This window comes from Nannospalax galili, unplaced genomic scaffold (assembly GCF_000622305.1).
Source record: "Nannospalax galili isolate Female #2095 unplaced genomic scaffold, S.galili_v1.0 scaffold528, whole genome shotgun sequence".
Taxonomy (NCBI): domain Eukaryota; kingdom Metazoa; phylum Chordata; class Mammalia; order Rodentia; family Spalacidae; genus Nannospalax; species Nannospalax galili.
In genome coordinates, this window is record NW_008359681.1 from 4,450,056 (window position 1) to 4,474,480 (window position 24,425).

Below are 24,425 nucleotides of genomic sequence, written 5' to 3' on the forward strand. Positions count from 1 at the left end.
GCTCATACTGTGCTAGGGATAAAGCAATCAATAGAAGAAACATGATCTGTGACTTTAGTAGGCTATTATTGTCTGGCTTTGGAAATGTCTTCATTGTGGAGAATCGATAAAATCATGTTTACCTTTGAGTTAGCTCTGCATATTATTATTTAAATGATTCTTACTAGATAGTAGTTACTTCGATTTTCATTAATTAAAAGAATCCAAAATATTTGGATAAGGTCTTGTCAGGGGGGTCCTCTGCCAAGTTACTATTTTTCCTTTTGTAATTAATAGTAATTTTTTAGGAAGATAATTGGAACTTGTATTAATGCAGCATTTTCTAGTTTACTTTCTGTTGCTGTGATAAAACACTCTGGCCAAAAACAACTTAAGGGAAGAAAGAGATTATTTGGCTTACTCTTCTGGGTCACAGTCAGTCATTGAGGGACGTCGAGGCAGGAACTCAAGCAGGAACTTGAAGTAGAAACCATGGAAGACCGCTGCTTACTGGTTCGCTCAGAGGCTCACACTTGCTAGCTTTCTCATACATACCTGGACCGCTTGTCCAGGGAATGGTGCAGCCCACAGTGGGCTGGGCCTCCCTACATCAATTAGCAGTCAAGACAATCTCCAACAGACATGGATTGCCCAATCTGATCTGGGCAATCCCTCAATTCTCAGAAGACCCTAGACTGTGAGAAGTTGACTGTTAAAACTAACTAGGACACCTCTTTTCCCATCAAACTTTCATCCTTTAGCCTTGTCAGCTTCTATTGATAATTTTCCTTTCCTTTTTGTGGGCAGAGGATGTACTGAGGTTTGAACTGAGGATTGAACTCAGGGCTCTGTACGTGCTAGGCAAGTGCATGCTAGCAACCACTGGGCTACATCCTTAGCCTCTACTGTTAATTTTCTAACTGTATTCTATCTCTGTGCAAGAAAGACCTTTCCCTCTTCCCATTATGTCACTGTAAGGACATACAGACTTTTTTGTAGTTCACTTGTTATAATTTACTGCTAAATAATTCCTTATTTACTTGACTGCCCCAAACTTGTCTCTACTTGTCCATCGGGATCCTCTGGATGACTCTTTGGCCCTTTGACCCAGCCTCATGGTTGCTTGCATGTTTCCTTATTTTACAGTACAAGAAGATCTCCATGATCCATCTAGTACTTTTTCTGGTCCTTGTAAGTAGCTGTTTCTTTAAGGCAGGCGCTCTTGTTCCTTTTAGGGAGAATGGAAGTATGAAATGAAGATCTGGTGCCAGAATGCTCTCAGTGGCTAGTGTGTCATTGCCTCCAGGGCCTCCCATTGGGTAGAACTAGGGTGTGTGTGTGTGTGTGTGTGTGTGTGTGTGTAGGGTTACAAAACCCACAGAAGTGGTCTCTACTTAAACACAAATGTGCAATTTTGAATATATAGCATTCCTTTTAATGTTCACAGGTGGCTAAACCCATTGTTTAAAATTGGTCATAAACGGAGACTGGAAGAAGATGATATGTATTCAGTGCTTCCAGAAGATCGCTCAAAGCACCTTGGAGAAGAGCTGCAAGGGTAAGGCAAGAGGCAGTGAAAAGAAGGGTAACGAAGACGAGACTTTTGTGTGTGTGGCTTGTGGCTTGGAGTGGGTTTGCCTTCCTGGATCCCTTGATTGCCTTCATTCTCCTAGCATTGTACACCTCCCTTCAGTCTGTCCTGGCTTGACCTGTCTTGGTCACCTGTGTTTTCTGTGCTTACTCATTGTAGAGCCAGCACCACAGGCCCTAGATGTTCAAGATCTGTCCCCCAGGGGTGACACCCCCAGAGCAGGTATGTGCCTTCTCTGGCTACTAAGGCTGCTGTAAATCTAGCAAAGCTCAGCAGTAACTTGTTTCCCTGAGACTGTTTCCCCAGAGGTCTATTTTTCTGGTGTGACAGAGTCTGCATCATACATCGTTTTTGGGGTCCCTAGGGACAATTAGCCAGTGTTTGTGCGACAGCCTCAGAATAACCCTGTAATTAACGCTTGTCTGTCCTGTTGTTGCTTCCCTGTTTCACTCTGTGGCAGTGCATACAATTTGCTGACCCAGCTTTTGTCTCATTGTAGGTACTGGGATAAAGAAGTGTTCAGAGCGGAGAAGGATGCACGGAAGCCTTCCTTAACTAAGGCCATCATAAAGTGTTACTGGAAATCTTACTTAGTTTTGGGAATTTTTACATTAATCGAGGTAAATATTTTTGGGAAATGGATGGGAACCAGCAGGGAGAAGAGGCCAGATTTGTGTGTGTGTGTGTGTGTGTGTGTGTGTGTGTGTGTGTGTGTGTGTGTGAGAGAGAGAGAGAGAGAGAGAGAGAGAGAGAGAGAGAGAGAGAGAGAGAGCCGGGGTCTCCCTATAGCCCCAGCTGGCCTGGAAGGCTTGAATCTTCTTCTTCTTCTTTTTTTTAGAGACGGGGTCTCCCTATAGCCCCAGCTGGCCTGGAACTTGTTATGTAGACCAGGCTGGCCTTGAACTCACAGAGCTCTACCTGCCTCTGCTAGATTAAAGGCGAGTGCTGGGATTAAAGGTATGCACCACCATGCCTAGTGCCATATCAGTTTTGAAAGTGTGTAGAGGTCTAGAAAGAAGTCTGATATAGTCCATCAGTTGTAAATGTCTCTAGAAAGGTGAATACTTAATTGACTGAAGCTCAAACACATTACTGTTTCTTCTTTTAACTAATTAAAATCCAGTATCACAGAAGGCTGGCCCTGTTTTATACCACGCTGACTGTGTTGGTGCTCAGTCAATGTTGTAAATGCTGAATCGTCTTTGATCACTCATGAGGTGACATGCCCTGTGGTTTGAAGGAAGTACATTTGGGTCTGAGCTCAGAATAACCAGTGCCTGACAAGTAACTGTTAACTTCATCATCCAAATCTGATAGATGCTTCCCCAGGCGGCCATTGTCAGTTCTCTTCTCCCCGGTGAACAGAATTGGGGCCATGTGTTTGGACCAACTGTGATTTCCTAGAGGCCAGAACTCGCTGGAGCTCTGCATTTACCTTCTTCCCAGTGTCTGGGCACTGAGAGCTGTACTGGCTCTGGGCAGGAAGTCCAACTTCAAGTCCTTCTGTGCCACTCATTCTGGGTTTTGTTACAGGGACAGATTGCTGGCTGAAGGTGGTGTGCTTATAGCCTGGCATTGCAGAAAGGGTACAAGTGGGCATTCAGTGGAAAAACAAAGATGGAAAGTCATGAGGCCCTTTAGGGTCCTCCAGTAATACAGTCTTCTTCCCAGGACACAGTGCCAGGTAGCCTGCCTATGCTGCAGGGGATGATGACAGTCTGACCGGGTGGCTTGTGCCCTTGGTGGTATCTTTTCTAAAATTATTTTTATTTATGTGTATGTCTGTGTGTGTGAATGCCATGTTCGTGTGGGTACCCAAGGAGGCAAGAAGAGGGTATTGAACCCTCTTGGACTGTTATTAATTCCATCTGGGTTATGGATTGTGAGCCTCCTGATGTGGATTCTGGGAACCAAACTCTGGCCCTGTGGAAGAACAGCAAGCACTCTTAACCTCTGAGCCATCCCTCCAGCTTCCCTTGGTAGCATCTCCAGCTGCTTTAAGTACAGCTGCCTTCCACAGAAGAGTGGCTTTTAATGAGGTAGGGTAGGGAGTTATCACATGTGCATTTGGTGGGATGAGATGAATGACTAGTTGATTTGAAGCAGGAGAGTAGGCTCCCCCTTATCACACCCTGTGAGTGTTGAAGAGTGAACAGGCTGTGCTCTGTGCCACTGGAGAAAGGTCAGGGAAGTTGGACGTGACAGGTGCAGATGGACTTGGGAGATTGACCTTCTCATAGTGGCAAGGGTGTGTTGATTCATGTGCCAGAAGGTAAGGGCTGCCCTTGGAGAGGGTACTTCCCACTGCCTGGAGGCCATTGTAGCTTGGTAAAGGACAGGGTGATGATGCAGGCCAGTGGGAGCGAGTTGAGGGTGGCAGAGAGTTCATGTACCCCTCAGACGTCTCTATTTTTTTTACTTGTGCTACGTGTTCTAATGATGTTGTTTGTTGTTGTTTGTTTGGGGTTTTTTGTGTTTTTGAGACAGGGTCTCCTTATAGCCCCAGCTGACCTGGAACTTGCTATGTAGACCAGGCTGGCCTTGAACTTACAGAGATCTGCCTGTCTCTGCCTCCCAAGTGCTAGGATTAAAGGTGTGAGCTACCACCATACCTGGACTGTTGATGGTGTTTTTACATGGTCCCAGTGAATCTTTTGAAATTAATAGCATGGCAAGTTTGCATCACTTAGCCTGCATGTGTGGAGTTTCCCATCTAGATGTGGCTATGCAGCCCCAGCTAGTACTCTAGGATTCTGCAGGGATCTCTGGAGCCTCTGTGTGTGCCTGAGGCTAAACAAGATGTCTAACAGGAATGAGTGGCCTCAGTGTGACTTCACACAGGTTGTGTGCCATTTCCTAGAGCATCTGCTACCTTGTTCTCTAGTTTACTTTTGTATCGAGGTACTTAACATGCTGGAAACAGTGTTCTTGAAGTGTGGTACATGGGTTGGGTTTGAACTGTTCTTCCTGTTCCAGGCTGCCCTCTTCTTGGGTGGGGTCTCTGAGCCCCTGATGGTGACCAGATCCCATTTCAGAATGAGTCTTGCTTAGTAGAATTTGGTAGATACAGAAACAGAGGTACAGACTGCAGAAGTTAGATGAGAGAGGATGACAACCAGGTTGTAGTGCTGGAGCATCAACGTCAATCTTGTCTAACTCTGGTAGTGCTTACTTCACGCAGGAGGGCTTAAGTTGGTGCAGCTCATAGAATGGTGTCTTTTAGGAGGCTGATTATTGGGTAGTCATGACAGAAAAGTGGTGCATGGAGAACCTGATAAACATAGAGGACCTACTCAGGATAGTAGCGTTTTTTGGTAGTACTGGTAGCTACTAGTGGTGGTAATCAGTACTAGCACCATCAGCAGCATGGTAGTATTCCCCAGGGGTAATAAGGGCAGTACGAGTAGGAACTACATGGTCAGTAGCAGCAGTGCTAGTAGCTTAGTCATAATAATACGTTTTTGAAAAATATTATGTACCAGGAACTATGAGTCCTTTACTTTATAATGTTACTTTTATTCCTTTGACTGACCCTGTGAGGTGAGAAGTAGAGTATTCTTGTTATCAGCAAGGCTGTGAGTGCCAAGTAGTTACATCGTGGGCCCAGGACCACCCAAAACCTGAGTGACAGACCTGAGTTTCTATCTCAGGCACTCTGATATGAGCCCAAACCCTCTAGACTAGTAGGTGGTCCAGGCTCATGTAATGTGTCTTGAAAACTTTGTCCTTAGCATCTCCAGGGACTATTGCTTGACCCTAGCCTAAGGATAATGATGCTAGGATGGCCTTGGAGTGGTGATGCATGAATTTGTCAGTTAGGATACAGTCCAAGTTTTGACATTCCCTGGTGTCAGAAAATCAAAGGCAGTGCTGGAAAGTCACTGTCACTGTCAGGGCAGCATGTGACAGTTTGTTCAGATGGACCAGGAGTCCTGTGGAAAGTTGTCTTTTACCTGCTACCACTCCAGAATGGCTGAGGTGGGACTGTCCCACACAACCAGGTTCTTCAGCATCCACTGCTAAGACACATTTCCACACAGCAACTGGCGTAGACTGTGGTGCTCTTGGATGGTAATGACACTGGGAGGACCTTGCAGGTCTGGGCAGAGGCTGAGTGCTCAGTTTTTATTGAGCCTATAGCCAGGATCCTGGAGTGTGTGCTATATCTGGGACCCCAGATCAACTGCTAACAATGATAGCTCTTCTGTTCTAGCATCTGATACATTGTCCTAGTTGCAGGGTGGACCCAGGTGTTAGGGATTAGCATAGCAGGCCAGGTGGTGCAATCCTGGTAGCTGATGTGCCTGGGCTTTCTGTGTTAGAATTCTTTGTACTGCGTCTAGACCATTTTCTTGTTGACTTTTGGTCGAAAATTGGATGTGGCTAAGTCTTTCCTTACATGACCTGGTGACCAATGTCAGATACTCACGTTCATTTTGTGTCTTTGACATGGTAACTGGCAGAACATTTAGTTCCAATGCAGTAGAGTTCAGGGAGCTAAGAGTCATCTGTGCTCAGCTAGGTAAACCTTTGGGATGTTTTTCTGTCAGCAAAAAGAAGACTGGCTTCCTATATAAATACTTATGCCTTCATGGACTTGCCTATCGATGAATGTTACTCCGGAGAGGTCAGAAAGAATTTCTTATGGGGAAGCTAGTGAGCTTCCTGCTACCTTTCAAAATTCACTTTTGGCACATACTTATTACTGAAATGAGTGGGAGGTTGTGGTGAGAGGTTGTGGTGAATCAGCCTGGGCTACATAAGGACTTTCGAGGCCAGCCTGGGTTATAGAGTGAAACCCTGTCTCAAAACAACAGAAAGTCATTTTCAGGTAGCGTTTGAGGTTTTGTATTAGAACCTTAGCTGCACCCACATTCAGTTAGCCCAATCTAGAAACTTCCTTATGGACACACCCAGTAGTTTGTCTCCTGAGTGATTTTTATATCCAATCAAGTTAATGATCAATATTAACCATCACAGATTTCTGGTCATTAAAGCCAGCTAGTGAGCCAGACAGGATGAACATTAGTGTAATAATTGGTTTTATGGAGCAGTTTCTCTTTTTCTGATCTTGTCTCTGTGCTGTTTGTTGGTCTTTTAAGGTTTTAGATCTAGTAGAAGATTTGAACTCAGTGTGGCAGTTTGTACAAAGTAGATGTGTTTCCTTGGTTACCTGAAACTCCTATGTACCTATGGAACTCCTCTCGTGAACGAAACACCTGAACAGTATCTCTGTGACTCTTAAGCTGTGTGTGCACTAACCACACCAGCAGTAGGCCCTTCCCTGGGTGCTGATGGAGGCATCGGCAGGAAGACTTGTGGTAATGCTAGTTCCAGGGGAGACTTTGGGTTGGGATTTCAAAGCAGTGCCCTGTCTCATCCTGTGAGAACTGAGGATTGATTGTCATGTCTAGAGAAACAAGTATAGGGGTGATTGTGAAAATCCACTGTTGCTGGCCAGTGTTAGCCAGAGCAGAGTAGGCTTCAAATTCCTCACACACCTGTCTCTGGTGTGCACCTCAAGGGAAGTGCCATTGGGACAGAAGGGAGTCCTATCTGGAGCCCTCGCTGCAAAGAAAACCAGCATGGGAGAGAGTCTGCACAGGCTGACTGTCATCCTGGCTTTGGTCTTTGAGACATGGGTGTTTCGCCTGCTGGAGTGTGAAGTTGGGAGAGCTATCTGTGCTCACCTAGCTGTGGTCCATGCATGGCAGGGCCTGGGTTAGATCTTACTCTCTTGATCTTTGGCAAAGAGACCTACTTGGAACCTGCCAGGTTCATCTGTTGACTTGGCCCTTGACCAAGGCTTTTGCTCTGATTGTTTATAGTCCAGGTAGAAGCTGATGTCTGAGACAATCTTCACTATGGAATGCAGCTCTCAGGCAGGAGGTCAACAGTCCAAGTTCCATGGTTGTATCTGGGCCTTGACTTAGAGCTGATTCCCTGAGTGGTACCCAGGGTCTTTGCATCTCCCAGCTTTCTTCTAAGTGCCTCTCACCTCCTGTTCATCCCAGGAGGCCAAGGAATAGATACCATGGGGATGATGACCCAGTAAGGGAGAAGTGGAGGGAGCATTGAGAAAGGCAGGCATGGTCTGCTCTGTGTGCCCCGTGGGTTCTTGGGTGCCTTGCATTCACCTAGTAATGTTCACACTGATGAGTCTGAGTCAGAAACAAGGGAAAATACTTTTAACTCTGTTTTTTTAAAAAAGTCAGAGGAGCAGGTGATTTGGAAACAGATGGCATTTGTAATGGTAGAAAACCCAGACCAGTCACCAAACACTATGTTCAGATGTGAACCTTCAAATCACTTCCAGGGAAACATGGCATTTATAAATGAGTTTGCTCAAGGCTCTATTCTATTGTGATTACATATTAAGCTGCAATGGGACTTTGAAAGCCTTTTGTGAAAGCTGCTGTCTTAGCCACTAAAAATGATGTTTGCGGGGCTGGACAGATGGCTCAGTGGTTAAGAACACTGGTTGTTCTTATAGAAGACCCGGGTTCAAATCCCAGCACTCACATGGCAGCTAACAACTGTCCATAACTCCAGTCCCAGGGGATCTGACAGCCTCTTCTGACCTCCTCGGGCATTGCACAACATGGTTGTGCTTACTTATATGCACGCAATATACACATACACATAAAAATAATAATTTTTTTTAAAAAGCTTAGAAATGATATTTCCTCAAGCCTTTTAATTTAATTTAATTTAATTTTTTAACCTTTTGTGGTGCTGAGGATTAAACCCAGAGTCCTGTGCATGCCAGATACTCACGCTGCCTCTGAGCTCCACCTCAGCTTCTCTGGACTTTTATGTAACAAAAGCTGTCATTGTTGACACTTGGCCTTTGCTTTCAGCTGGCATGGCTCATTTGGTTATCCCCAGAGCTCCTCTGAGGTAGACAGGGTAGATTTCCAGGGGGTATCTGACATACTTAGGATCATGTGACTTGTAGGTGAGTCTGGCTTTTAAAGCAAAATGTGCTTATTTCTAGACGTCTGCTTTCAGGAATCCTCCAAGGTAAGGGAGCTCAGGCCCTACCTACCCCATCCATGGAATCTGCATCTATTTATCAGTAGATTTTGCATGTCAGTGGGTGTCCTAGTTTGTTTCTCCATTGCTGTGACAAAACACTCTGACCAGTACCAACTTGGGGAGGAAAGGGTTTATTCAGCTTACAACTCCCAGGTCGCAGTTCATCAGGGAGCCCAAGGTAGGAACTCAGGGCAGGAACCTGGAAGCAGGAGCTGGAGCACAGGCCATGGAGGAGCGCTGCTTACTGGCTTGCTCCCCTGACCCCTGCTCAGCTTCCTCTCTTATCCAACCCACAGTGGGCTGGGCCCTCCCACATCACTGAACAATCAAGAAAATACCACACAGACATGGCCACAGACCAGTCCAATGGAGGCAATTTGACACTAAAGCTATCCAGCAGAGTGGGTTTGTATACCTCCCTGGAGGTCTAATGGTGTAGTCAGTCTGGAAGACCCCAATTCAGCAATCTCTGAATTGGTGGTGATACATTCTCCTGGTCCATTATATTCCTTATCTCTGCTCTTTCTCTACCCCACCTTTGGCTCTTGTTCCCTCATTCCTCAAGTTTACTGCCTACTCCTTTCTCCCACAGACTTATTCTTTTCTGTTTATGGGTTTCACTCCAGCATGATATTCTTTGATTGCTTGTTCTGTTTCCTGTGCTTTCTTTCCATGTCACAGATTAGGGATTATAGATTTGGGCACAAAGTGTCTCAGGTCCTAGAGGAAGGTGAAGGCTGCCCCATGCCCACTGGGGGCAATGTCCCACCAAGCACTGTAGTAAGTTATTCTGCAGAGCAAAGCGGTAGGCCCCACTGTCAGGTGCTGTATGAGGCTGAGTAGCAAATGCTCCCTTGGGAAATACCTGCCTTCCAGGACTCAGAGACTCTGGCATGGGCATGTCTAACCCACAGACCACATACCACATGTGGCTCAGAATAGCTGTGCATACGGCCAACGCAAAATTGTAAACTTTGTTAAGGTACTAAGATTTTTGTTCTTTTTTGGCGGGGGGGGGCTTGGGTGGGAGTTAACTCAATTGTGTGGTTATAAGCATGAAGTATGTAGATGACAATGGGGCTCAGAAGAGCCAAAAGGTTGGACACTGTCTGGCAGAACCTTGAGCAATGGGGCCTTGAGGGATCATCCCGGACACTAATAGTGCCATGAGATTTCACTTGAGAATTCTGGTGAAAGAAAAAGATCCTGTTCTTCGTTCTTTTGTGACAGACTTCTTAGGCAGGGCAGAAGAACGCTGTCCAAGATATTCAAGATGGAAGGTGTGACTTTTTAAATTTCAACAGCAGGGATTTGCTGTGTTATTCAGGCCAGCCCCAAAGTCCATCTGCCTCTGCCTCCCTGGTTCTGGGATTATAAGCATGTACCACTATATACCCAGCTAACTTTTAAACTTTCCCTCCCAATGCTCAGAAAGCTGTTCATTTAGTTGTAAGTTTGATAATGAGTATTTTTGTAGTAGTTTATTTCTTAGCAGGTGAGGATTAGGGTTAGGGAATGGATGGGTCTACAGGAGGAGGGGTAAGTATAGGCCACAAACTGTTGTTACTCATTATGAACCTGCTGTCTGTTCATAATTTCATTGTTAGATGCTGTATCCCAACTGGAACATTTTAATTAGATAATGGTGATTTGACTAGCTTTGGTTACCTCTTTTCTTTGTATTTGCTAGTACGTCAATATTTTCTCTGAAGGGGGGCATTACTCCTGCTTTCTGTGTTTGAGTCATATCCTGTCAGGAGAATTGTGCAGCAGGCAAATGACGCTCCGTGATTGCATATGGAGTCTGAGGTGCACATATACTAACTAGGTACCATTTGGTTGGGATGAAAGGTGTGTTAGCTTTTTATTATTTTCCTTCTCCTTCCCTGTTAGATGTGGGTTCCTCACTTCACATAGACAGAAAACAGCTGTCACACCTGTTAGCTGTTTACTTGTCTCGGCTACTTAAAAGGAAAAGCTTGTTCAAAGTCAAGTTCTTGAAAGATCTCCAAACTTGTCATTTTGTCCTTTGAGAAGGAGGAAATGGTGTGGAGGACTTATGTGTTTATATTTAGTGACTTGGATTCTCAGTGACTGATTGTCTTTGATAGGGGCAGATCCCTTAAAAGGTTTTTCAGGGAGGAAGCGGCTTATGGGGCGGAGCATCCATGTGGCAGGGAGAGGCCTAGGAACAAGTCAGGAAACAGCTCTTTACCTTTTGTGCACCAAGGGCTCAGACACTGAACTCTTGCTCTGTCCTTATTTGAAAATGCACCCCCACCCAACTCCAGAAGGTGAACCCCAGAGCCTTCCAGCTCATTGGAGGAGTTTAGTTTTTTTAGAGAATAAATGGTTAGTAATACTGGTTTATAAAGCACCTAACAATATAAGACTGTAGAAAATCACTCATGCTGTCACCTTTTAGTTCAATAGGTGCCGTATTTAATTTTTGATTCCAGGGTAGTCCAGCTTTTAAGAGCACTGACTGCTCTTGAGAGGACCGGGGTTCAGTTCCCAGCACCCACATAGCAGCTAACAATCATGTCTAACTCCAGTTCCAGGGAATCTGATGCATCTTTTGAACCTCCACAGGCATTGTATGACATGGGTGCCCTTACATACATGCATGCAAAACACTCATACACATAAGGTAAAAATAAATAATTTTTAAAAATTGTTTAATTTTCAATTCCAGACTGCTTGAGTGATGGTGACCATATTTCTGGGCACATCTCAGGGTCTATCAGGTATAGACATACTGCAGCTGTGCTCTTGGGGACTTCATAAGCCTGGCTTCTTTTCAACACATCCCATAGAAATAGGACCCTACCCTGTTGCCTGGGATGTACCAACATGTTGGGCTGAGAAAGACCGAAAGGTTCTATTTTCTGATCTATGTTTGTGCAAGTATCTCAGCTGATAAAGATGGGGTCGGCTGGAGGAGGTTCATGAGTGTGCTTCTAGCCTACTCAAGTCTCAAGCCTCTCTCAAGTGAACCACCTTCATTTCCTGTCGGACTGGATGGGATATTGAGAGTTCTAGAGCTGGCCTGTCAGCATTCAGGCACATTCCTTACTCTTTTCCTTTTTGACCACTTTTATTCATTTTCAGCAAGGCATGTGACAGCTTGTCAAATGTATTTTTAAGCACTGATACTAACGTTTATTGAGCATCCACAGTGAACCAAGCATGGTCTACTGATGTGTTATTGTCTTTGAACTTGTAATTTTGACTTCAGATTAGAATAGTTCTTTGCTTTCTTACAGCCAAAAGCACTTTTCCTTTAAGTCAGGATGAATGCCATATGTGGTCAAGATACCTTTTAATAGCCAGGTGTGGTGGCATATACCTTTGATCCCAGCACTCTGGAGGCAGAAGCAAGTAGATCTCTGTACGATAGAGGCCAGCCTGGTCTGCATAGCCAGGTTCTAGGCCAGCTGGGGCAACATGGAGACCCTGTCTCAAAAAGAACCGCCCCCCCCAAAACCCCTTTTAAATGTGTTAATAAAAGTAAAATTTGTATTGAGAAAAATTGATGTGGTTGGTGTTTCTAATAAATGCTTTTTTTCCCTCTCTTTCAGGAAGGCACCAAAGTAGTTCAGCCCATATTTTTGGGAAAAATCATTAATTATTTTGAGGACTATAATCCCACCAATACTGTGGCTTTGCACAAAGCTTATGGCTATGCCACTGTGCTGACAGTCTGCACACTTATTCTGGCAATACTGCATCACTTATATTTTTACCATGTACAGTGTGCTGGAATGAGGCTGAGGATAGCCATGTGCCACATGATTTACCGGAAGGTAAGTGACATTGACTCTCAAAACCTACATTGCCTCTGAAGTATAAGAAGCATTTAGGGAAAGTTGTTTGTAAATTAGAAATTATGTAAACACCTGGGCGTGGTGGCATTAGCCTGAGGATCACTAGTTCAAGGCCATCCCAGACTACACCAAAACCCTGTCTCAAAACAACAGACAGTAACACACCAAAAAGATATAGATAGAATTATTTAAACCACATTAGAGAAGCTTGTTTGTTTGCATTGGGCTCCCCCTCTTCCTCTTCCTCCTCCTCCTCCTCCCCTTTCTCCTCCTCTTCATCTTTCTCCTCCTTCTCAACCTTTCCCCATTATAAGATGAAAGTTTCCTATTGCTATGTGGTTGCTTATAACACCAGGCAAATGACTGCCTTTATAATGAAATCTAGTTTAGAAAACAAATGTAGAATTGGTTTTCCGTATTTTCACAGATAAAGCTTGTGGTTATATCTCTGGACATTTTTTTGTTGTTCATTAAAATCTTCATTGACATCAGAGTTGTACTTAATAGTGAATGTCAATGAAATGGGATCATTAACATTCAATCTAGGAGAAAAGAATGTCTCTGAGAAAGGAATTATAGTTTTTAGATGAATTGCTTAATTATATTCAACCAAATTTTGTCAAGTAAAGAAAAACTTGAATGAAATCCATGCCAAATACAGGCTGTCTTTATGATGTTAAAGCTAGCTTTGAGTATTTTTTAATGGTTAAGGAAATAGTTGTATGTCTTAGAATAACACATTGCTTTTAGACTTTTTTTTAGTAATTTTTTTGTTTTGGTTTGGTTTTTGGTTTTTTTTGAGACAGGGTCTCCTTGTAGCTCCAGCTAGTTTGGAACTTGCCATGTAGACCAGGCTGGCCTGGATCTCATAGAGATCCACCTGCCTCTACCACCTGAGTGCTGGGATTAAAGGCATGCACCACTACACCTAGCTATTTGTTTTTTGAGGCAGGTTCTCCCTATAGTCCCAGTTGGCCTGGAATTCACTATGTAAACCAGGCTGACCTTGATTTCACAGAGATCCACCTGCCTCTGCCTCCCAAGCACTGGGATTAAAGGTGTCACCATGCCCAGCTTTTAAAAATAATTTTGGAGAAAACTTAAGTTTGCAAGCTGTTTGTCATTCAGATTTTTCGGGGGGTATAGTGAAGTTTATTGATACTTGAGAGTAGGGCTCTCTAAGCCCCTCTTCTTTTTCTGGGGATCTCAGATGGAAACTTTGTAGGAGGAGATACTCAGTGTGTTGAGGGCTAAGTTGGGGCAGAGACTTCCCAAGCTGAGGGCCTCTGTCTTCCTCGTGCTGAAATGTTCTTGCTGGGGTGAGTTGTTCAGAGCTTATTAACTCCTTGGAGGTCATGTGGACCATTAAGTCTTAACATACTGTTGCTGTAGTCAAATTTGTTGTCATACCAGGAATTGAGCTTGACAAAGTAGTTGCTGAGGTCAATGCCAGCCCCAGCATCAAAGGTAGAAGAATGGGTATTACTGTTAAAGTCATAGGAGATGACCTGGTCCTCACTATAATCCAGGGTTCCCTTCAGTGGGCCCTTCGATGCCTGTTTCACCACCTTCTTGAGGTCGTCATATTTGGCAGCTTTCTCCAGGCAGCAGGTCAGATCCATGATGGACACATCGGGGAAACAGGGAAGGCCATTGCGCTTCCTGTTCAGCTCTGGGATGACCTTGCCCAGAGCCTTGGCAGTGTCAGTGGATGCAGGAACCATCAGTTTCCCAGAGGGGCCATCCACAGTCTTCTGGGTAGCTATGATGATATGAACTGTGGTCATGCGTTTCCCAACAATGCCAAATTTGTCATGGACAGCCTTGGCCAGGGGGGCTAAGCAGTTGGTGGTACAGGAGGCATTGCTGGCAATCTTGAGGGAGTTGTTGTACTTCTTGTGGTTCATACCCATAACAAACATGGGGATATCAGCAGAAGCGGCAGAGATGATGACCCTTTTGCCTCTATCCTTCAAGTGGACCCAGGCCTTCTCAATGGTAGTGAAGATACCAGTAGACTCCATTAAATACTCGGCACCAGCATCCCCCCCTTTTGATGGTGTGATCTCACTCCTGGAAGATGAAGATGGCCTTCCCATTGATGACACGGTTCTTGTTCTCAGCCTTGACTATGGTGTGGAACTCACTGTGGGCAGAATCATACTGAAACATGTAGACTATGTAGTTGAGGTCAATGAAAGGGTGACTGGTGACAACAATATCTACTTTGCCAGAGTTGAAGGCAGCCCTGGTGACCAGGTGCCCAATCAGGCCAAATCCTCTCACTCCAGCGTGTCTGGGGACAAAGCTGGCACTGCACAAAATGTGTAATTATCACTGGAATGGGGAAGAACGGAGAGTTAAAAAATTTTATGTGTTTTCTCTTCCTTCTACTGCTGGTTTTTTTTTGGTCTTTTTGAGACAGGGTCTCCCTGTAACCCCAGCTGTCCTGGAACTCACTATGTAGACCAGGCTGGCCTTGAACTCACAGAGATCCACCTGCCTCTGCCTCTCGAGTGCTGGGATTAAAGGCATGCACCACCATGACCAGCTAACTTTATTTTTTAAAAATTGTTATTTAAAAATAACAGCATACAACTCATTGCCTGGCACCTTTTCTACCTTTTGATTCCTTTGGAGTGACTGTGGATTGAGCATCATTTTCTCAGTAAATGCAGTTTCTCTTGCATGATGCCTTTGAGCACTTGTACTTTCCTTGGAGTTATGTGCTTTTTGGAGGCATGGCATCTTAGGCTCTATTTTAAGCTCCAGAGAATATGCTGTTTTCTTCATCTGTGACATGGAAATGGTAATAGTGTCTGTAGGCTCTAATCAAGGGGTCTACATCATCATTACCATCATCAGTCTGTTGCATACCCTTCAACTACATAGAAGAGCCCTCAAGTTTCTCTATAAATTGGCTAGGTTTTCATCTTTCTAGATGTTTAGTTCCCTGAACACATAGGACATTGCATTAGCACTGCATGCTGGATACCTTAATCACAGGAGTCAGGTGTAAGGTGCCAGTTAGGCAAACAAAGCTCTTGCACATGTGAGTTCACCTGTTTTCTTTCTCTTTCCACTAATGCTTTGGAATTAGCCTGGGAAATCTGATCTAGCTGGTAGATTTGATCACCTGAATGTAAACATCTCTCAAAGGTATTAATTTGTTGACATGATTATCCCAGAAGAATCTCTTTTTATGAAGTCAAGAATTGCTTGGGTCAAACCATAATCTTAACCTGAAATTCCAGAAATGTGAGATGAATTTCCTCTTGCCTGCTTTGTGTCTGGAAATATACAGAGGTGAAGTAATAGAATGCGTCTTTATCACACAAGTACTGTTTTTGTGGAACAGAAGCTGATGCTGCAGTGTGGTTCTAGAAGGTTCTTCTGCAAACATGGTGTTCATGCCCAGCCTCACTGCCCATCCCAGGAGAGATCAGGTTGGGTGTTATAAATGGAATGGCTGCTGAGCTCATCACTTTAGTGAGTGGTCTTGAATAATCTTGTGGGATAGATCATATATAAAAATGACTTGTTGACAGAGAGATGACTCCATGGATCGAGTGCTTTCTGTGTATGGACTGGCAGTCAGATCTCTAGCACACATGCAAAAGCCTGGTGGTCGTGTTAGCCCAGCCTGCCTGTAACCTCAGCTCTTGGCTAGGGAGACAGGCTTCCCTAGGGCAAGCTGCCTAGCTAGCCTTGCTGAGTAGGCAAGCTCTGGGTTCAGTGAGAGACAGACCCCACCTTAGTAAATGAAAACAACTGACACCAACCTCTTTGACCTCCACACCTATGTGTGCGTACCCACACAGACATATGCAGCCACACATGTGAACATACATATGCATACACACATACCACATACATATATACATGCATAGAAAGACTTGTCATTTATTTAACTTCATGGCTTTAATGAAGTTATTATTGACTTTTGACCACTAATTTCTAAATTATAGTCAAATATGCATAGCATAAAGCTTACCAGGTAACTTTGAAACGCATAGTTTGGTGACATTAATTGCATTCACTATTCTGCTGCCATCGCCACCATCCATCTCCATAACTTTCTCATCTTCCCAAACTGAAGGTCTGCATCCATTAAACACTAGGCCTGCATTCCCGCCTTCCTCTAGCCAGAACCATTTACTTCCTACCTATTAATTGGACTGGTCTAGGCTCTACATATGACAGCATTTGTCCTTTTGTTTCTGGCTTCATGTCACATAATGTCTTTGGGATTTATATACGTTGTATAGTATGTCACAATTTAATTCTTTTTAAGACTCTATAGTATTCTATTACATACATGTGCCACATTTGGTTTATATGTGTATCTCTTGGTAGATGCTTGGGCTACTGTGGATAATGCTATTCTCAACATGGGTGGATGGATATCTGAGTCCCTGAATTCATTTCTTTTAATTACAAACCCAGAAGTAGGATTACTGGGTCCTGTGGGAGTTCTGTCTTTGAGAAACTTCCCTTTGGTTTTCCACAGCAGCTGTATTAGTTTATGTTTCTACTTCATCATCGGTTTTTCTGCTTAATTTGAGTAGTGAATAAAGAACAAAAAGAATTTGTTGTGGAGGATAATGGGGTTTTTGTTTGTTTGTCTTGGTTTTTGAGAAAAGGTCTCCCTCCATAGCTAGCCTGGAGCTCTCTCTGTAGACCAGACTGGCTTCTATCTTACAGAGATCCACTTGCCTCTGCTCCTGAGTGCTGGGATTAAAGACATGTACCACCATGAACAGCCTTTTATTTTTTTTTTCCTAATTTTTTTTCCTAATGATTCCATGTGGGATGAGTTAGACTCTCAGTGTAGTTGTGAGTTTTTGTTACTGTTTTGTTTTTAATTTATTGTGTGTATGTGTGTATGTGTGGTGTGCCTAGTCTTCACTTTACTTTAGGATTACTTGGAAGGAAAATTTGGGGAGAGTCTTGTCTCTGTTTCAACTTCTAAGGTGGGTTGACTGCAAATATTCCAGCTCCTTCTTATGACTTATAGTACTCTGCCTTCCAAGAATATATTTAATGATGTTTATGTTCAATGGATTGAGAATATGGGTAATAGATCTGTTCAGAGGACTGGGGGAAAGGCAGTTGGTAGAAAGTTTTGTCAGTGTCTGAGCCCTGTGATGCTGTATTTGTGATTCTCAGAAGTTGATTTTGTTTTTAATTTAAAGCTGATTGTAATTTAGTTGAGACTATATTGCCTTATACTTAGATTGGACAGTGTGAAATTACAGATCTTCAATTGCCTTGGGCTTTGCAAGCCAGCAGTTTCATATGACTCAATCTGATATTTTGTCTATTGGTTTGTGGGTAGGTCTTCTTCCTGAAGTAGTGTAAGGAGGATCATAAGAATGTGATCAAAGTGAAACCATGTGGTATTTCTAGAAATAGAACTTCCTTGGAAATACGTGATTCTTTGGCTGGATTTTCTGTCCTGGTGGTATTCTCAAAATTTTGACAGGTAAAATGGGTTAGTAGTGCTTGCAACATTGTTGTGATGCTTAACATTTTTCTTCTAAGTCATTTAATATTTTATTTCTAATATGAACCTATATTTGACCTGGGTGTTTTGTGGAAAGTTAATCTAATCAAAGGACAGATTGTTAGTCTTCTTGCTTGCTAAGAAGAGCTAAGGAGCTGTTTTAAGCTCTGTGGTCAGAACTTTGAGTTAGCAAGGCAACAAGTTCCTTTTTTTTTAATTTTTTAAAACCTTTTTATTTTATGTGTATGAGTGCTATGCCTACATGTATGTAAGTGCACCCATGTTGTGCAATGCCCGTGGAGGCCAGAAAAGGGCATCAGATCCCCTGGAACTGGAGTTTTAGACGGTTGTTACCCTTCAGTGGGTGCTAGGAATCAAACTCAGGTCCTCTGCAAGAGTGGTCAATCCTCTTAACCACTGAGCCATCTCTCAGTTGAGTCATCTCTCCAGCCCCAAGTTCCTTTTTTAAAAAAAAAAAAAAAACTTAAAAAACTGTTATGTTTATGAGTGTCTTGCCTGCATGTATGTGAGCGCACCTGTATCATGCAATGCCCGTGGAAGTCAGAAGAGGGTATTGGATCCCCTGGAACTGAAGTTATGGACAGTTATTAGCTGCCCTGTGGGTGCTGGGAACCCAAGTCCTCTGCAGGAACAGCCAGTGCTCTTAACTACTGAGCCATCTCTCCAGCCCTAACAAGTTCCTTTTTTCAAAGGGAGATTTCTGCTGCACCTATGAATGGCATTTGCATCTCACCATCTGGTAACTCAGGAGCTGTGAGCTGCAGTGTGGCTACATACATACTGTATGTAGCTCAGTCATTCTTAAACCGTGCTGTGCATTGAATTCACATTAGGGGAACCTTTACACCCACATTGATGCTGGGTTCTGTCTGCAGACGTTCTTGTTTAATTGGCATGGGGGAATTTTAGAAGCTCCCGGGTGATACTAGTAAGCTTCACATAACACACTCAGCTTAACTCTGTAATGTGCCTCATGATCAGACTTCCCTGTGCTGTGGTATGTGGCTTATAGGTCTAATCCTCCTCAGTGGTGAATAGCACTGCTGGATTGCAGGTGTGTGCCTCAGTAATGCCCATTGTTCATCAGCACCAGTGAGTGTCAGTATCTGGGCTGGATCTCTAATGGAAGAGTGCTCAGTGTTGAATCAGGTGCCTGGGTAGTTGATGAAAGACACTGGTGGATCAGTACGAGTCTCTAGAGACTGTAAACCTGGGACTTTGAGAATGATCAGACTGGTATTTCAGTCCCAGTATTGCCCCTTGTTAAGCTGTAAAATTTCAGAGAATTATATTCATTTCTCCCAGCCTCAGTGATCCTTAAAATGAGAATAAAACAGACCTGCTTCATTGGATTGCCCTGTGCCCAGAATAAAGTAACCAGTAAAGCACTTGGTGTAGAAGATACATACTATTAATAGGCTGTTTGTGTTATTTCTAAAAGTGCAGCAGAGGCTCTGTGGTTGGACAGCTCTTGTGTGAGGCCCAGTTGTCCTTTTTCTAGCTGTCTGCCACAGTCAAACTGTTCTGAGCTTCAGTGTCCTCATTTGTAAAATGAAAATGATAATAGTACCCACCTCACATGTTTGTTAAGGATTACATGAGTCGGTCTGTGTAGGATAGTTAGGATAGTGCCTGACATTTAGTGAGCGTTCCAACCTTCCTATTATCTTTGTTATATTGGCACCTCATCACAGAAGGGTAGAGGACACATACCTAGGCAGATGGTGGTGAGGGTGCAAGTGTGTGGACTTCATGGCTTAGGGAACCATCCTGGTGATAGCTGGGAGTGGGATGGGGGTTAATGCCAGTAGAGCACGCTTTGGACAGTGTTGAGCTGGAAGGGTGGTAGGAAGAAGAATGAGGACAGTATTGGCCCAATATGGTATAAAAATTTAGGAGAGAGCTGGGGGCCAGCCAGAAAGGCACATTGGGCCCAGCTGATGAAGGACCCTGGTCATGAGCTTAAGGCAGGGTGGTAGTGGGTGTAGAGAATGGAGTGCATGGAATAGAGAGGTAGTGTGTTGATTTAGTTGACAGATGGTAGTCATTGACCTTTGAATAAGGAAATAAGTGATTGGGGTACTGATTTAGGAAAATTGATTTATCGGTAACTTCTACCTGTGAAGCCTCATGAAGATGTAATGGGCCTGTGTGGTGATACTGACCCTGGGGATGAAAAGAACTCTGATCTAAGAGTCTCCTATGGGCCATTCTTTGGGTCAGTCACACCACATTATTCATTTGGTGAAACTTCTAAGAAGTTCTTGGGATTGGCTCTTGATAGCAAATGAATGCAGTGGGTCATTGTAAGGAAACACTGACTTATCTAGCACAGCTGAAATGATCTAGTAACATGCAGAGTAAAGGTTTAATAAGTTAACAAAATGAGGGACTAGGGGATGACCCAGTTGGTGAAATGTTTGCTGCATAAGCACAAGGATCTGAGTTTGGATCCCCAACACCCATGTAAAAAGCTAGGCATGATGGCGAGCACCTGTAATCCTAGCACTGGGAAATCAGAGACAGGAGGATCCGTGGAGCTTGGTGGCCAGCATAGTCTTACTGAAGCAGTGAGCTCCAGTGTAACTCTGTCTCAAAACATAAGGTAGGGAGTGAGAAAGACACCCGACATTGACCTCTGGTCTCCACATACGTGTGAATATATGTGCACATGCACACTACACAGACACACAGTCACAGACACATGCACGCATGCACGCACGCACACACACACACACACAGACACACAGACACACAAAGTCAATAATGAGTTAGCATGCAGATTCTTTAATATCTGGTAATGTTCATGACAGTTGAGTAAAGGATGAGTTTTCTAAAGTGGGAAAACTTGTAGTTAGAGATTAATAGTTCTGAGAGGGATCTGCAAAGCCAATTATTATTGAAACCCAGGAGTTCCTTCAGCATTGCTGTTTTCTTGCTCAGTAATAATTTCTAGAAATTTCAGAGGAAATGCTCCAAACTCTATCATCATAAAATATTATTTTTACAGATTCTCTTCCAATCTTTATCCATCCACACACATTTTATACAGATACAATTTTATTGTGCATATAATCTGTATACAGTTTTGTCCCATATCAACTTTCCTCTTATCACCTCACTGACTTTGACAGTTCATCAAAGCATGTGCTTTCTAGTCCTAGGGTGAAAGCTGCCCATTTACATGATATGTGTCCTTGGCTCATGTTTTGAGGTGTGTACATCAAAACTCATCTTCAGATAGACTTTGGAGGGTTATCTATATACCCAAAGTTATCTTTAGATGGATTTGGGGGGTTCTTCTAAGTAGATGGCTGACCATAGCAAATGCACTGCACTGCTTCTTGGGTGCTGATTTCAGAGTAGCACTCTGGGAATATAGTAGGATTTTACTACTAGTCAGCTTCAAAGAAAATTGCTAATACATTTCTATAAAAATTCTCCATAAAATTATTGTATAATTGCACAAAAATTAGTATACTTAAATAAAACATTTGTGATTTGGAGATATGAAATGCTACTAAATATAGACAGTCTTCTGTTTTCGTATGACTAAAATTATTTTTTGCTTGACTGCTTTTAGTAAATTCAAGATTGTAGTTTACATATATAAAATACCGAGGTGTCTGAGTTTTGAAACACATATAGTACTGCTTTTCATTGAGATAGTGATAATGTTTTTGCTTAGAATATTCCTTTCTGCCACTTTCCTGCAGCCTTGCCTCCTCACCCCAGCTCCAGACCCCCATTAATTAAATTTCTGTCATCATAAATTAATTCTGTCTCTGATAAAGTAGAATAAATGGAATCACATAGCATATAACTTTGGACTATGTTTTTCTCCTCTGTACAGTGTTTCTGAGATTATTCCAAGCTGTCAAATATATTGATTATTATTTAATTTTCCTTTCTTTTTTTTGAGATAAAGTCTCACCTTGTAGTCCAGGCTCATCTTGAATCCATGGTGATCCTCCTGTCTCAGACTCCCAAGTTTTGAGATTATAGATGTAGCTACCACATCCAGTTAGCTGTTAATAATTTATTATTATTTTGTACTACTGATTATAGGATTCTGTCTTATGAAAACACCATAATTTATCCACTCCCTGATGGACTTATGGCTTGCTTTAGGCTTTGACTGTTAAAAGCAAAGCTGTTATCCACAGTCTTGTACATGTCCTCTGGTAGATACAGGCTTTTATTCTTTCAGGTAACCACCTCTGAGAGTGGAATTGCTGGGTTGTCTCATGAATGTGCTTACCTTTAGAAGGAACTGCTAAGCTTAAGAATACTGACTGTTCTTGCAGAAGACCCAGGTTCGAATCCCAGCACCTCCTTGGCAGCTAACAACTGTCCGTAACTCCAGTTCCAGGGGATCCGACAGCCTCTTCTGTCCTCTGCAGGCATTGCACAACACCGGTGCACTTACCTACATGCAGGCATAACACTCATATACGTAAAAATAAAAATAATAAATATTTTTTAAAAAAGAAGGAACTGCTACAATGATTCATTGTATTTCTTTTACATTCTCTGGTAGAGGTAAAGTAGACTCTCATGCTGTTAGTTTTTACTTCATTAATGAATGGCAATATTGTAGATCTTTTGCCCTTCTTTGCTATCCATAGCTTTATTTGGTGAAGAAATAGACACCCAGGGTTTTTCATCTATCCCCTTAGTAACAGTTTTCAGTGTTCTTCTGTAGCTCCAAGCATTCATTGGTGTGCTTCCTGAAGGAAATCCTTTGGTGTTCCCTTCTGGGTAGGTATGATAGCGGTAATGGCTTAGTTTTCTGGAAGGGTAGGCGTGTTGGATGTTGAGTTCTGGGTGAGTAGTCTATGGCCCCATCTCTACACTCGGAAGCTGTGGTCTGTGTTACCTGGCCTCCCTTGTTTCTACTAAGATGTCATTTATAGCCAGTCATTATCTGTATCTTTGTACTTAATGTTTCTATTTGCTTTGGCTAACATTTTAATAAGTTTTCTCATTTTTTACTGCCTTTTTTTTTTTTTTCTCAGAAGATTGATAATGGTCTCAGGTGTGATTTGCTTTGTGTTTGTTTTTTGGGATTTGCTAACCTTCTTGAATCTTGAATTTTCATAGATCAGAAAATATTTGGCTAGTAGGTTTTTTATTAATATTCTAGGTTCTTTTTTTCCTGTATTTTTGAGACAGGGTCTTCCTGTAGCCCCAGCTGGCCTGGAACTCACTAGACCTAGTTGGACTGAATCTCACAGAGACTGGCCTGCCTCTGCCTCCTGAGTTCTGGGATTAATGGTGTGTACCACCACACCTGGCTAATATTCTAAATTTTAAAATATATTTTTATTTAATTTATTTTTAGATTTAATATTTAAAGTTTTAAAATCAATTTTTATTAGCATTTAAAAGTGGGTTTCATTATGATAGTTTCATATATGTGTATCAGTGTAGTGTGCACGTATCCCTGCTTGTCATCAGTGTAGTGTGCACGTATCCCTACTTGTCATCAGTGTAGTGTGCACGTATCCCTACTTGTCACCCTCCCTTATCCTTAATCACTGTTTTTTAAAGTGGTTTTTTTTTTTTTTTTTGACTCATTCTTAGACTCTTGACTCTATTCTTTCTTTTTTGTCTGTTTTTTTGTTTTTGAGACAAGGTCTCCCCACAGTCCCAGCTATGTCAATGCTATGTAGACCAGGCTGGCCTGGATCTCATAGAGATCCACCTGTCTCTGCCTCTTGAATGCTGGATTGAAGGCACATGCTATTGCTCCCCATGACTCTTCTCTTTCTAAGACTCCTGTTACACACTTAGACCACTTTCCATTGTCTCATTTGTATCCATCTTATTATCTGTCACTTTCAGATTCCTAAGACCACCCAGTGATTATTTTACCATTTCAGTACTTTTTTCAGATCTAGACTATTATATTAGTCACTTTTCTGTTGCTGTGATAGAAACACCATGACTAAGGGAACTTATAAAAGGAAGAGTTTATTTAGCTTATGGTTCCAAAGGGGCAAGAAGCCGTCATGGCAGGGGGCCATGGCGGCAGAGGTGGCTGGAGTAGGAGCAGAAGCTAACCCCTCACATCTTCAGGTAGGCACAGGAAGTAGAGCATGACTGGAGATCCAGCAAGGCTTAAGAACTTACTAAGCCCACCCCCAGTGATGTGCTTCCTTCAGCATGGCCACACTTTCTAAGCGCTCCCAAAACAGCACCACCAACTGGGGACAAAATGTCCAAATACTTGGAGCCTCTGGGGGGCATTCACATTCAAACCTCCACAACTATCCACTGGGTTCTCCCTCTTTAAAAAAAAAAATTGTACTTTAAAAAAATATTTATTTAATAACCACATAATTAGAAGCATTTCATTACAACAGCATTGACATACTCAGTAACAATTTCCAGAACTAAGATGCATCTCTTTCAAAATTGGCTATAAATTTTTAGGTTTACAGTTGAATGAATGCAGTTA

The 24,425-nt window shown here is 42.9% G+C and overlaps 1 protein-coding gene across 1 annotated transcript in view; it reads left to right on the forward strand.

Moving 5' to 3' along the window:
- Window positions 1-22,229, forward strand: part of Abcc4 (ATP binding cassette subfamily C member 4) — a 62,784-nt gene extending 40,555 nt beyond the window's left edge. Inside the window, exons 2-5 of the mRNA XM_029558907.1 lie at window positions 1,427-1,537; window positions 2,070-2,190; window positions 12,190-12,414; window positions 22,173-22,229. Of these exons, the coding sequence (XP_029414767.1) occupies window positions 1,427-1,537; window positions 2,070-2,190; window positions 12,190-12,414; window positions 22,173-22,229 (514 nt within the window). The remainder of the gene's footprint in view (window positions 1-1,426; window positions 1,538-2,069; window positions 2,191-12,189; window positions 12,415-22,172) is intronic.
- Window positions 22,230-24,425: the final 2,196 nt, after the last annotated feature.